The sequence below is a fragment of the Gigantopelta aegis genome, chromosome 9, assembly GCF_016097555.1.
Source record: "Gigantopelta aegis isolate Gae_Host chromosome 9, Gae_host_genome, whole genome shotgun sequence".
Classification (NCBI taxonomy): domain Eukaryota; kingdom Metazoa; phylum Mollusca; class Gastropoda; order Neomphalida; family Peltospiridae; genus Gigantopelta; species Gigantopelta aegis.
The window spans coordinates 53,018,269-53,033,259 of NC_054707.1; the positions used below are offsets into that span (position 1 = coordinate 53,018,269).

Consider the following 14,991-nt stretch of genomic DNA (forward strand, 5'->3'; position numbering starts at 1 on the left):
CCCACCCAAGTAGGATGGAGAAGTGGGCACCCAGTGGAATAACCACTACACCACAGCAGCTGACTACATGAGTAAACAGTGCGAGGCTCGAAACTCGCCAAAAAATATGGTGGCCCAAAACTAAATATCTGGGCCACTAACATTTCATTTTCAGTGGCCCAGACTTGCTTTAGGTAGCTTAAACACAAAATATTCATACATGTGTATTTCATGTGTTAAGCGAAAGTTTTAAGTAAGCATATGAAATGTGTAATACAATTAATAATAGTGGCTCATGAGTTATAGAAAAAAGATTAACACCATTATTTTTTAATATTTAAGTCGCCCAAACGGGACTTTGATCGCATTTGGTGACCTGGCCACAGACCGTTTCGAGCCCTGCTACATACCTGTGTTTGCAGAAGCACAGTGTTTCTGGACCGATCTGCTTGCAGTCTATACCACTGGGACCAGACCAGCTGGTGAAGAGACGGTTTTTTATACGCTGAAAACAAACAAATACGTATCTTTTATAATTAGCAGTTATAAATACATGTATCAATATGTATTAGTAGTTTGTTCACACACACACTAGCATGTTTACTTAGATGTATGTATTGTAATTCTGTATTGTTTGTACCTGAGGGCCTCAGGGAAGATTAGCTTTTGCTAACTGTGTTAGTCTCACTAAATAAAGAATTTATTATTATATTATTATAATATATTATAACAGGAGTAAATATACACCCATACACAAATATAGCTATTAGTTTTTGCTATCAATATACATTATTATGGAAATATTCAGCATTGGTGGTGCTATTAACGTTGAATATTTGCAGTACTATCAATATTCAACATCTACAATATATGTACTATTACTGTACATGTACAATACTACCAATGTAAAACATCTGCAGTATCATGAATGTACAACATACACAATGCTATCAATGTAAATATCTATATAAAAATAACATAAAAAATAAAAATAAAATAATTACCATACTCAAATAAAATGAAATTATTTTGAATGTATTTGGTCAGAAATTTGTGCAGGTGGTTAATGTTGGTTGACTAGTGGAAATCAAAAACCCATTAACCCTGTCGCTGGTTGGTTTCTTAGAAAAAATTGTTAAACAAAATTCAAGTTTATTTTGTTTAACGACACCACTAGAGCACATTGATTTATTAATCACTGGCTATTGGATGTCAAACGTCGGGTAATTCTGACATATAATCATAGAGAGGAAACCTGCTACATTTTTCCATTAATAGCAAGGGATCTTTTATATACATCACCCCACAGACAGGATAACACATACCATCACCACTGATATACCAGTCGCGTAGTTTGTTAAAATAAACATTGGCATATATAGAGGATATTCCCCGAGTGTCTTGTGATATCATAATTTATCAGCACGAGTTGATAAAAGTATGAAATCCGAGGCTTGCCAAGGATTTTATACTTTTATCAAAGAGTGCTGATAAATTATGATATCACAAGACACAAGGAGGTATTCTTTTTATCATCCATTATCATTCTTTTCACAAGACATGAGGGGGGTATTCTTTTTATCATCCATTATCATTCTTTTCATTTGCAACAGTGGTAAACTCGTTAACTAGCAGAACGGCATAAAACATTGTCTTGTGATTAAAATTTGACCAATCAAGATTATAAGAAGCGATATCTCCTGCGGAAAATATTGCAGGCGATATCGCAAATTATAGTGCCAGCGATATCTCCTACAAAAGCCTCTAATGGATGATGAAAACGCTTATAAGCCAAGGTTTATTTTAGTGAACTAACCAGTCGTGGTGCACTGGCTGGAACAAAAAATAACCTAAAGGGCCCACCATTGGGGATTGATTCTAGACTGACCCCGTATCAGGCGAGCACTCCATGAGCTAGGTCCTTCCCTATGCACCAACATACCATTGGTAAGACTTTCTTCTTGTAGTCTTCGTATTCCTCTGGAGTAAACATGACACCTCCATCGTCTTCACCTACAATCCTGAAAACAGACAACTTCCTTAGCACTAACGACTGCCAGTAGTAGGGGTGCATAGTAGGTGGTTACAAGTGCCTCTTAACAATGCCAGAAGTAACTACTGAATACTCCCTGAAGTGGTCAGACTAAGCCCACAGCTAAAAGTTGATTGGGGAATAGCAGGTGTGTGGCACAGATAGCCACAAGAGACAAGCACCTGTCACAGTTGGAGAGACAAGGACTGAGATGTGGAGGTGGACAGATCGCCAATCAACTTTTAGCTGTGGGCTTAGTCTGACCACTTCAGGGAATATTCAGTAGTTACTTCTGTTGAACCACAGTGGTTCGGAACTTACATCATTTTCGTTAAGTTCCACTTTCTTTCTGAATAATGCTAGTATACTGAATACCTGTTTCCAGAACATATTTGTAATTTTTTTCTCATACAGTTTATGGTAATCATCTCCTATATTAGTAAATAAAATATTTTTGTTTGAGAGGTGACATCTAAGGATATGATACCATAACGAATCATGTCCATTTATTGCTCTTCTAATCCATGTTAATTTTAAGGAATTCATAAAATATTCTAAGTTTACCATTTTTAAACCACCATTTTCTATATCCTGCATTAGCGAATTCCGAGAAATTCTATCTATGGAACTCTTCCAAATATATGAATAAAAGATCTTGTTGATTGTTTTTATTATGCCATTATCTGGATTGAGATACTGAGAATAAGGTAAATAAGTTTAGATAGAGCCAAGGATTTGATGACAGTAATTCTACCCAGCATAGTAAGATGACGTTTAGACCAGGTATTCAGTAACTTTGAAATTTCTTCAATTTTGTCAGTATAATTTAATTGTACAATTTGATTTAACTGGACACTAAATTTAATTCCCAAGAAGGTAAAATTCTTTTGTGACCAATTTAAGTTTTTATCTTTAGCACCTTAGTTGCAAATCAAAAGTGGTGAAATTATTTCCCCAAATACAGGTTAATAATTAGTAACCGTTTATCAGCCATAAACACCATTTATATGTATATGTTATTAAGCCTATGTGAAATATTTTAAAGAACCGATTTATGTCACTAACATAAAGTTAAACCACCGTAAGTAAAAGAATTGATTTATTAAAGTAATAATGATTGACCGGGATTTTTATACCAAGGGACATAACTTTTGAAATTCTCACCACTAATTTTAAGATTGTTTCTTTCATAGCGCACACAGAATCTCAAACTTGCATACATATTGCTATAATTATTATAAACAAGACTGATTGATACCAAAAATAAAATAAATAAATTGCAAAAAAGATTTAATGAGCATAAGTAATTTTCAGTCTAGATTTTGCGTCATATTTGACTAAATACAGTTATGGGCCAAATGTTTTCAATGTGACAGTTGTAAACTAAAAGTATAAATGCAATACATAAACATGACAATCTGGTACACTTACAATGTAAAAATTAAAGACAAGTATGTACTTAAGATATACATTAAATAAAGGTATTCAGGGCCGTAGCTAGCGAGGGGACCAGTTGTCCCCCCCAGAAAAAAATCCAGAGGGTATTATAGAAACTTAAAGAAAATTCTCTTCTGAACTGTTTGAAGAGTTTTAGACTATTAAATACTCAGTTGCCACCCCCCCACCCAAACAAAAAATCCTAGCTACAGCGCTGGTATTGCAATTTTTTCACATATGAATATTTGGGTCATTATTAGATAAAGTCCCATTTTTATGTCGCCAGCCTTTAGGAGCAAATTTTTACAATAATACTCACAACATTCTCATGATTTGTAACTAAATAGTGACTTACAATATTAATTCATTATTCTACACAAGATATTGTTTTTCAAGTTCCCTGATTATGAACTTTTTTATGCTAATGCTATCACGTGTCAGCAAAATCAGCATGTGGCCAGTATAGGGGGAAGCGATATATTATCAGGGCTATCATCAATATGGGTGAATAATTAACAAATAAATAAGTTTTTTGATATAATTAAAAGTTGGGTTTTTCATATTGCAGCATGTAAACATCAATTTCATTTATTAAAATATTTCGGAGACAAATGTTACTCTGTCACCAAGTTTCGTGTCAGTACCGTAACGCGACATTAACAGAAGCAACATTAATATAACATATGTTGATTTCAATAAAGTTATTGTCTGATGATTTGAAAGTTGTCATAACCAGTATTTCACGAGCACCGCAGGAAAAATCGTTTGTGTGATTACAAAGTTTTGGTCAATTTGCTACTAAAGGTGGAATTAGTATGTTTATTTAACATCAGTACCGTAACACAGATTCGCAATGGATTTTGTGAGTTTGGTGTTTAAATGACTATATAACTATGTAAAAAAGAATGGCGTATTGAGTATGGCACCATGAAACATTGCATACAGCTTTGCATTTTAAGTAAATAGTGTCATTTCTGTAAAATGTAGTCAGTACCGTAACGTCAGTGCCGTAACATTTGTTTTTTTCGTTACAGTACTGACACAGTGTTACGGTACTGACACATTATTACACAACAACTGACATAATGGGTACCATAAAGTGCAAAATAGATATTAATATTTGTAATTTTATATACTACATTAGACCGAAATAACTCAAAACTACCAAATGATGTATTTGTACCATTTTACATATTAAATTGAACTTTTCAAAATCTTAAATACAATATGTTTTTGAAATGGCAGGAATCTTTCTATAGTAAGTTTATAGCTACTTAACTATACCAGATTTTCTAGTGCGGACACTGTCCTAGAGGAAGATGTTGGAAATTGTATCTGCCCCCACCCCCACCTACACCGAATTTCACAATGATTCTAAAATGCAGTGTAATGAATAAATATGATGGAGGTTCGTTTTAGTAGTTAAAATGTAATATCTTCGTCGACTGTTGTTTTCCTTATTGTTTGTTTGTTTTTGCGCTTGAGTGTATTTTTTTGTGGATTTTGTTTAGGTACTTTATTTATTTTTATTTTTTTTATTAAGGAAGATTGCTTTTGTCAGCATATAATGTACATGTATGTTTGTTTAACTTACAATATGACAAAAGGCATTTTTGATGTTGCAATAAAGAGAAAGTGAGGCAGGTAAATACAACAGTTTTACAAAGGTACATGGACTTCGTTATGTGTGACATACTGTACTAAATATAGAGATGGTGAAAAAAGAGTGAAGTATGTAGACCTCTAAATATCTACCGAAGTCTACCTTTGTTTGCCTTCACTTATGGCACCTTATACGGCGAATTCTGCTGATTCACCAAACTGATGGTATTCTGTCGACACAAACGTACTTTGTATATGGTCCTCAATATTGCCTACATCTCATACAACTTGAAACCAGAACACGCATTTGAGGTTGTGCTTATCGGTCAGAATTTTGAAGAGGTGTTCCCATCAACGTCTTAAAATGTTTCAGAACCATTTTGGGAATGTTTTAACGACAAAGTTTTGGTCGTTTCTAGACAGTGCTGTTATGATGTTGTGAAAGTGTTTTAACCAAAAAACGTCTGGACAATTTTCTCACCATTTCAGCTAAAACGGATAGGCTGGAACAGTTTAGGTATAAATGTGAACGCTTTATTGTGTTTTAATTCAGGCGTTTGCATCTTGGAATCAAATATGATGTAATACACAACGTATTGAGTGTGGACGTTAAAACACTTTCAAAATGATATAAAAAGGCTTGTGGGAACAGCTACTGGATATTGATTAAAACAGTTGTCATGAAACAGTTTGGTGACGTTTTAGAAGTGGTTTTAGTGGGAGCTCATCTGAACATATTATGATACATTCAGGCAGATTGTTGATGCTGACGAGGTGTCAGTTCTGGATAATGGAATGCATGAAATTGGTGATAATCGATTTTCTTTTTCTGTTTTTTTCTTTCTCATTATTATTATAGCTATTATTTTTGTGGCCAACACGCAATAACTACATTAATTTAAGTGCATTACCTCTTTGGCATCGACTGGGTAATGAAATAGGGTAAGGTATTCAAACTGACTTTTACATTGTGGAGTTAGACCTATGCACTCTCCTTTTTATTTGGTATCTATGAATCATAAAAGTAAAGTAGAAGTTAATTTACACTAACTTAGTTAACTTTGAAGGAGGGATGGAATGTTTCATTTAATGACACACGTAACACAATTTAAATACGGTTATATGGCATCGGATATTAGGCTAAAGACCACACAGATAATGAGAGAGGAAACCTGCTGTCACCATGCGAAGGGTTACCTTTTCCGATTAGCAGCAAGGGATCTTTTATGTATGAATGAAAGCATGAATGGATGTTTAACAACACCCCAGCACACAGAACATACAGACTAGCTAGGCATCTTTTATAAGCATGACCCCACAGACCTGATGTTGTGGAGCACTGACTGGAACGAGAAATAGCCTAATGGACACACCGACGGGAATCGATCCCAGGCCAACTGCGCATGAGGTATAGCGCTTTACCACTGGGCTACGTCCCACCCATAGTTAACCCATGTATATGTGAGTTAAATATTTTGGCGGATTGCCATATATGAGACATGCACTGTACAGGTAGGCATGTTTACAACGGATAGGGGATGGGGTAAGAGCGTCAAAAATACATTTTAAACGAATGGAACTGCCTAATAAATTTGTTTGTTTACTTATTTTGCTGTTGTTTGGTTCAAGAATTAATTTGCATAGTATTACAATTTCATTTTTCAAATTATTTCTTTTTTCCTTTAAGAAAGACAACATTCCAGTAGTCATGTTTGTCAGTACTGTAACGGAGGTTAGTACCGTAACGTGTAAGTCATTACCATAACAGGGAATAAAATCATTCATGTGTGCTCCAAATGTTATTTTATTTCATAAAATATTGATGCAACATCTCGTTTCAAACGAAATACTTTAATCAACGGTGAAAATGTTCTACTGCATCGAAATTACCTAAAGATGTTTCTTTTAAAAGTATTCATTTTTTGCACATTGTTTAAACAAAGTGCCACCTTAAATTCATTATTTATTATTTAAAGCCATTAGAAAAACAAACAAGACACTCAACTCGTAGAAAACCTTTCAAATTTAGTTAGGGATAACACGTTTTGATGTCGTATGTTTTGTTATTAATTTGTGATTAATTTACAATCATGTTACGGAACTGACAAAATGAGCGAGGTGACCTAGTTTTGATACAGCAATTTATTACCTTTTTCGGAAGAAAAGTGTGCTGCTAATGCTGACATATGATCCCCTCGTGTTTATTCTATCAAGTCATCTAATAATTTAAAAAAAAATAGTGACTTGTTATTTTTGAAAGTACAAACCTGAATTTGGGACTTTATCTGATAATAACCCATTTATAGTTTATAATTACCAAATTAATTTTCACTGACAGCCCATAACGACTCCATACTAACATCTCTTGATCTAGTTGATTTGTTAACATCATAACAAAACAGTCTAAAATGTGAATTGATACGTTAGTTATCAGAGTTTATCGTCAGTTCAGTATATTGGCATTAAAAAAAAAATGCTAACACTTTGGCAGGAACAACATATGTACTGTGGTCAGAAGGAATGATGGTTAATTAGTTTTAGAGCTAATATCCACTATTAAAGCATAATAAAATTGCACTTTTCAATGTTTTCTGTATGTCATATTAAAAATATTCTACACTAAATAATTGTTTACTTACCCTGGGTTTCTGCCCGATAGTACTGTGGGGTAAAATTACATGTACATATTTTGTTTAATTTTTAGATACATTATATTAAGAGAATTGCTGTTTAAAATTTTTAAAAGTGCATGAAATAAAATGTCCAATAAAAAACCCATTTCAAACCCATAACCACCCAATATACGCCTTTGAATATATTTAGTTTTTATTATGTACCCTCAAATTATTTTCTGGCAGAAAGCCTGCTACCTTTGGCAGAGGTTGAAACAATTGATCGTCTAATTTTCGACTGTTACCATACAATAATATAATTAATCACTTTTGGCATCTAGCAATTTAAAGCAAAATTTACAATAGTTACCACTTGGAATAAACATCATTTGTTTTGTTTTACCTGTAATATATTTTCACCAAGACTTCCTTCTTCCTCCATGGAAGGAAAGGAAATGTCTTATTTAATGACACACTCAACACATTTTATTTACGGTTATATGGCATCAGACATATGGTTAAGGACCACACAGATATTGAGGGAGGAAACCCGCTGTCGCCACTTCATGGGCTACTCTTTTCAATTAGCAGCAAGGGATATTTTTATATGCACCATCCCACAGACAGGGTAGTACATACCACGGCCTTTGATATGCCAGTCATGGTGCACTGGCTGGAACAAGAAATAGCCCAATGGGTCCACTGATGGGGATCGATCCTAGACCGACCACGCATCGAGCGAGCACTATCACCGGGCTACGTCCCACTCCTTCTTCCTCCATGAATGATTAAAGAAAAATAACACTGGATATATTGTAATTATTTATGTTTTATTCCAATATGTAATAACAAATGTGTTTTATGTCAGTATGTGGAGCAAACTACCTGAAACATGATTTCATGATCATGTTTGAAATCATGATTACAAAATCCTAAAGATAAAAGGAACTGGCTCCTAACCTCAGCCTCTACATATTATCTACAGTTGTACAGGAACAATATTTGAAGTGTGTGTTTGTGGGGTGGGGGTGGAGGTGTAGAGTCTCTAGTGAGGGATACAAACTAGATTTTCATCTTTATATCATCTTTATTTATGTTGAGTAGTGAAAATTTAAAACATACATTTTCGTCAAATGTGGGATAGAGAACAAGCCCCTAGGCCCACCTCTAACCCCACCCCACCCCAGTTCCTACAAGCCTGATGTATTTTATATTAATAAATACAAAGACTACATAATGATATTGTCTATAGGACATATTAGTTGTAAAATGATTGTCAGTATGTGGCAACATTATAATATTTTCCAACATTTCTGTGTTTCTGTGCCAGGCTGTGGACAGTTTTCGGCAGACGGGTAATACATTTGCTTAATAATTAAAAAATACACGGTTTAACCAAATACATTAAAACTTGGAGAATAACAAAAACAATTGTGCTCATTTTAGTTTTTTGTTAAAGTATTATATCTTGCTTTGGTGAGGAGGGGACACTGTTTTGCAAATTTGCAAAATTGGCCTCTGGAATATCCACTGACGTGTCATCTATGCTGAACAACATTTATGATGAAATATTATAAACAAAATTGTGTTTTTCTTCTAATTAGGTCAATTTACATTAAAAAAAAGTCATAAAAAATGATGTTAAAAAAAAATGCTTGTACCATCGACGTCCCAAACTGAGTTCACCTAACGACAAAAACACGAATACGATATTTACGGAAATACTATTCTACATTTTTCAGCTACAATACGTGAAACAAAATAAATTTAAATCAAGTTACATAAAAAATCAACAATGTGGATGTAAAACAAATCCATTCTAATAAATAAAAGTGAAACACCCTCCGGTAAACAGGAAAGGGTGCGACGTTTCTAAACTGCGTTCAGGTGCATGCGTTTGCAAAAAGTATCATACTGCGCATGTGCGGTTCGTCATTTTCCATTTTTGAGGCAACTACATGAAAAAAATATATATTTCTTAATTATGCACAGTTGCCGAACACTTAATTTATTTTAAAAATTTAAAGGAAAAATTCAATTTGTCAAGCGTTCTGGTCCGGTCTGCATTTTATCAACACACATCGCTCACACTTGATGTCAGTACTGATAGGCATTACATTCATACCTGCGAATAGTTTGTAAAATATAATTTGTTTAATGAATTGATTATAAATTAACACAATTATATACTCAAAATTATTATGAATGGATTATCAATACTATTCACTACAATAGAGGCACACAAATGTAGCATACCTTTTGCAGATGGAATATAATAATTGAAAACAAATTCTAACAACAGGTCTTAAAAATCGTAAAAATTTAATTCTCTGGCCTTGTTGATCTGGCACGTGTGAGGTCATGTGACACGCACCAAATGTTAATTAATCTTTCTCCATTTTAAGTCAATTTCTACGAGTCATGTGGACCCGATATCGGTAATTTTAAGGAATAAACAAAAACGACTGAGTAAAATTAATGGTTTTAGGGCTTTGTAAAGTTTTGTATTTTTATACTTACTTTTCTGAACTTTATTGTTTATAAAAATGTTCCTGAACTGTGAAGAAAAACCTCATGAACGAACGACATGCCGGTGACAACAAATCAGATGTTCGCGAACCGTGCACGAGTAAATAAAGTGAACGGAATTTGAAGCTTAACGCAGTTAGGGACGTTGACGATATGCTACCTGAGGATGGGACAAAATATAATGTATAAATTTATATATCTAACGACAAAACTAAAACATTGCTGTGTGGGATTTATTACTTTTAAATTTATTATTATTATTATTACTATCATTTTCTACTTCTTCATCAATCCAAGAATAAATCTCAAAATATTAGTCGCGAACGCAAAGTAGTTTGTCTATGACAACCATTTTCGGCACTTGACTTGAACGGACCAGCTACTAGCTAGTCGGTTTCAAATTACAAACGAACTTACCTTTTGTATTCTAGATAAGCATCAACGGACGCTGCCTTAGAACGATCAACCTTTATGGTGTACTGGTCGGCCATTTTTTACTATTTAATCGACCAGAAAAGCTACGCTGATATTTGCAAAATAATAAAATTGTTTACATTGGAATCGGGGTAACGGAATGTGTATTTCTGGAACACAAGAGTCATTCAAGGGCCGCAATTTAAAAGCTGTTAAATAGTTTCACAAACACACATACCTAATAAGACTGAGTGATCAGACTTGTTTTACATCCACTACATTTGTCTTTTTTTCTTCTTGCTTTCATTCGTTCTTTCATTCTTTCTATCACTCTGTAACATCTTTTCATTCTTGTTTCTTTTCTTTCTTTCTTCTTTTATTTTAACAGTTTCCCATCCTTCTGATCGGTTCTCTTGATGGAATGCCCATTATAACCTGATTGCAGGGACGAGCTTTATAAAGCAGTCTCCTCAATTGTAGTGCATTTCAATATTTCTGCTGCTGATAAATTCATTTTTGTTTACTAACTGCAGAAGGCTTAATAGCTAATCATGAGGCAAAATATTGCTACAATAGTATACAGGTTAGAAAAAAATATTATCTGTGGGTTTAATCATCCCCAGTACTTTAGAGGTCTGATGGGTAATCATTCAAAGGTGACGATGTGGCATGAGTATTATTTATTTGTTATTATTATTTTTTAAATTTAACAACGTACACAACACATTATATTTACGGTTATATGACGTCGGACATATGGTTAAGGACCACACAGATATTGGGAGAGGAAACCCGCTGTCGCCATTTCATGGGCTACTCTTTTCGATTAGGTCTCACTACACAGATGTCATCTGCCATTGAAACCCATGTTAAACTGCCCAACTTCAAGCGAAGAATTCCCATAGAACGGGTTCTTGTTGGCACTAACAACATACACCATTGTGAACATACATTATATATGCATTTATATTCACTCCAAAATTGTGAACATTTCCGTCTCAGTTTTTTGCTATATGACCGCATCTAGCTGTAGTACCGGTCCGAACAGGTGGTTCATTCACCGATTCACTCCGGCTGTCACTTGCGCTATATACCCATGTACCAAAAGGTCGATGCACAATATTACAAAATAACATGGGCAAAATACAGCCAGAAGGCTTACCATAAAACATACATATTGTTTTAATTCTTCACCATTTCCTAGGAGTGAATATGTGAACCATAACATGTGCCACGATTAGGAACTATAGTGGACCGTCATCAATCAACTCTCACCCGGAAGTGATCTGTGTAGTGAGACCTTAGCAGCAAAGGATCATTTATATGCACCATCCCACAGACAGCATAACACATACCACGGCTTTGATATACCAGTCGTGGTGCCTGGCTGAAGCGAGAAATTGGCATGAGGAGTGTCACACACAAAAAATCATTATAATTGTGGATAAATATATATAATATTTATATATACATGTACTTGGATTGACTGCACTGTACCTATTAACACATACTTTAATGTGCATTCTTTACATAACTATATAGTATAATAAGAATAATTATTATTAAGTAGTAGTAGTAATAGTAGTAGGACTAATAGTAGTAGTAGTAGTAGTAGTAGTAGTAGTAGTAGCATAATATGTTAAATGTTGTTGTCTTCCATTTTGTAGTTTGTTATAAAATTTGGTCAAACAATGTTTTCTATTACATTTTTTGACAAATACATTATTGTTATTGTTATTATTGTGATCTGTATATCGCCGACTGTCTTCTTTGTACTTACCCGGTGCCTAAATGCGCTCAGGTCCAGTCGACTACCGTACATATCGTGCTAAATATTTCATACAAAAAATAATTTCCCTCAACACAACCTCAGTGGACGCGGCCATCTTTGTTACTTAACACGACGGCCGTGTATATATTATCGTCTAATTTGGGCTGGCTATCTACACGGCGGTCGTTTAGGTTGTGTTTTTTTTGTGTGTGGGCTTTTTGTTGTCTGTCTGTTTGTTTGTTTGTTGTTGTTGTTTGCTGTTGTTTGTTTTGTTTGTTGTTGTGTTTTTTTTGGTGGGGGATGTAAGGTCACGATGGGTTAATTCACTTTCATATATTATTCAAGTCATTCTACGAGTTGGTGTTAAACAATTTGCAATAAAATAAAATTATAAATAATTTAATTATAATTATATAGTTTAGGTTTCTAAATAACATACTAAAAATATTGAAACTGCTAATTCAGGTCTGTAGCTGGAGAGGCATTGGGGCGGGGGGCGTCCCCCGAATAAACGATTGACCCATATAATCTGCTGGACCTTTGTTATTGTGTGTGCCTTAAAATTGACCCCCCCCCCCCCCCCCCAAGTGACAGCATCAGCTGGTATATAACTATATCAATTCACAAACACTATTAAAATGTAATTAATAAAAATGGCAACTATCATACATATGACTCGTCGCATTATGGTCCTCACATTACACACTTTACTGGCCCCTTTTTGAAAAAAAGATTTAACGGGTTTCCTCTGATGACTACATGTCAGAATTATCATATGTTTGACATCCAATAACAGATGATTAATTAATCAATGTTCTCTCGTGGTGTCGTTAAACAAAACAAAGTTTAACTTTAATTTTGGTGGGGGAGTCACCAAGACTGGGCAATGCTGATCCAATTAAATTACACCTGACCTGGTAATAATAATTTAATAACTTGCCTAACTGGAAAGCTTCTTTCTTTTCAAGTCAAACTATATAGCACCAATGTGGTCATATAGACGTGACCATGAATGAATTACTAATTAATCGAAATTGTGTATACTTTTCTGTACTTTTGGTATGTTGAAAAGTAACATCATAGAATTGTTGTAGCTTGTTGAAGGTCGAGTCTATTGTGGCGTAGAATGGCTGTACTATATCGGCCACCATTCAACGACGATTCTAAGACCTTCAGTGTATTGGAGTGACATCAATTGCACACAAAGAAGTATGGTTACCAATGGCGCGTATCATAAACCGAGTAAGCCAATGTTTTTATACACATTGTATCTGACAACCAGCGAAAGCTGGGAAGATCTTATGGTCTGGGTAGATGTGTCTTAATACAATATAGGTAAGTGATCTAAAACAGATATACTTTAATTATTCCTATCTATCTATCTATCTATCTATCTATCTATCTATCTATCTATCTATCTATCAATCAATCTATCTGTGTAGTTATTCAAAGCAGATATCAAGGGAAACCAGGAATAAGATCTGATTATTTATTTATGGCCCATTGGGCTATTTCTCGTTTGTTATTTATTTATTTTGTATTTGTTTATTATTTATTTATTTTGAATTTATTTATTTTGTATTTATTTATTTATTATTTTTTTTATTATTATTTTTTTTATTCTTTCTTTCTTTCTTTATTTTGTATTTATTTATAATTTATTATTATTTATATATTTGTAAGATCTGGTTATTTTATTATTTATTTATTTATTACTTTTTCATTTAAAAATATATTTTATTATTATTTTATTATTATTATTTTATTTTTGTTACGTTACTTTATGTTATATTAAATTTTCTTATGTTGTTACATTATACTAAATTACGTTACGTTACGTTATGTTACGTTACGTTACGTTGTTTCTCTGTTAGACCACGATGACGGAGTTTGTGCCTTACAAACATGGCATGGACCTCGGCTACACGTTTGACCTCAAGACCTTCAGCACTGGCCTCAAGATTTTCCCAAACGAGGCCACCAGTAACACGGAGACCGTGCACGTGAGCAACAAAAAGGTCAAATACTGCGTGGTGGCCAGCTCACGTGACATCAACAACTTGCTGGAGACATCCTGTGGGTTCTCTCTCAAACTGAAGGCCAAGGTCGTAGAGGCTGGTGGAGTCTTCTCCTACATCGTCGAGGACCGGTCGATGGAAGATACTGTTGATATGCTGGCAGCGGCACATATAGAAACCGTAAGAAAACACAATATGTAAACCTACTGGTTGTTTTTGTTCTAGAAGTAGTTTAAAATAAATATGTTTTCCTAACAAGAATTTCGCATAATTAAATGTCTCGTCTTCCATCAACCTTTTCGGTGCATTGTGATGATCATCCATAGATGCAACTATGAACCAAGTTTCACTGACCTAGAACTTGTAAAAAAGTTTAAAACACATTCGTTACAATATTTTACTACGTTTCGGCGGCATACCGACGCCTTCAACGGGGTACGATGGCTGTACTACCAAGTTATGTTATATCCATTGTTCCTAGTATCCCTACTTAGTAGCCTTACAATACTTCTAGTTTGCATGGGCGTCGAAGAAACACATATTCACAATATTTAGATACATGCAGCAACATAATTATTCCAAGTAGCCTGCAGTAAA

At 34.3% G+C, this 14,991-nt stretch overlaps 1 protein-coding gene across 1 annotated transcript in view; it reads right to left on the bottom strand.

The window, feature by feature from the left end:
- Positions 1–10,751, bottom strand: part of LOC121381292 (protein FAM221A-like) — a 28,189-nt gene extending 17,438 nt beyond the window's left edge. The window contains exons 1-3 of the mRNA XM_041510539.1: positions 10,609–10,751; positions 1,922–2,000; positions 390–484 (exon numbers count right to left, since the gene is read on the bottom strand). Of these exons, the coding sequence (XP_041366473.1) occupies positions 390–484; positions 1,922–2,000; positions 10,609–10,682 (248 nt within the window). The 5' untranslated portion in view covers positions 10,683–10,751. The remainder of the gene's footprint in view (positions 1–389; positions 485–1,921; positions 2,001–10,608) is intronic.
- Between the last annotated feature and the right edge of the window lie 4,240 nt (positions 10,752–14,991).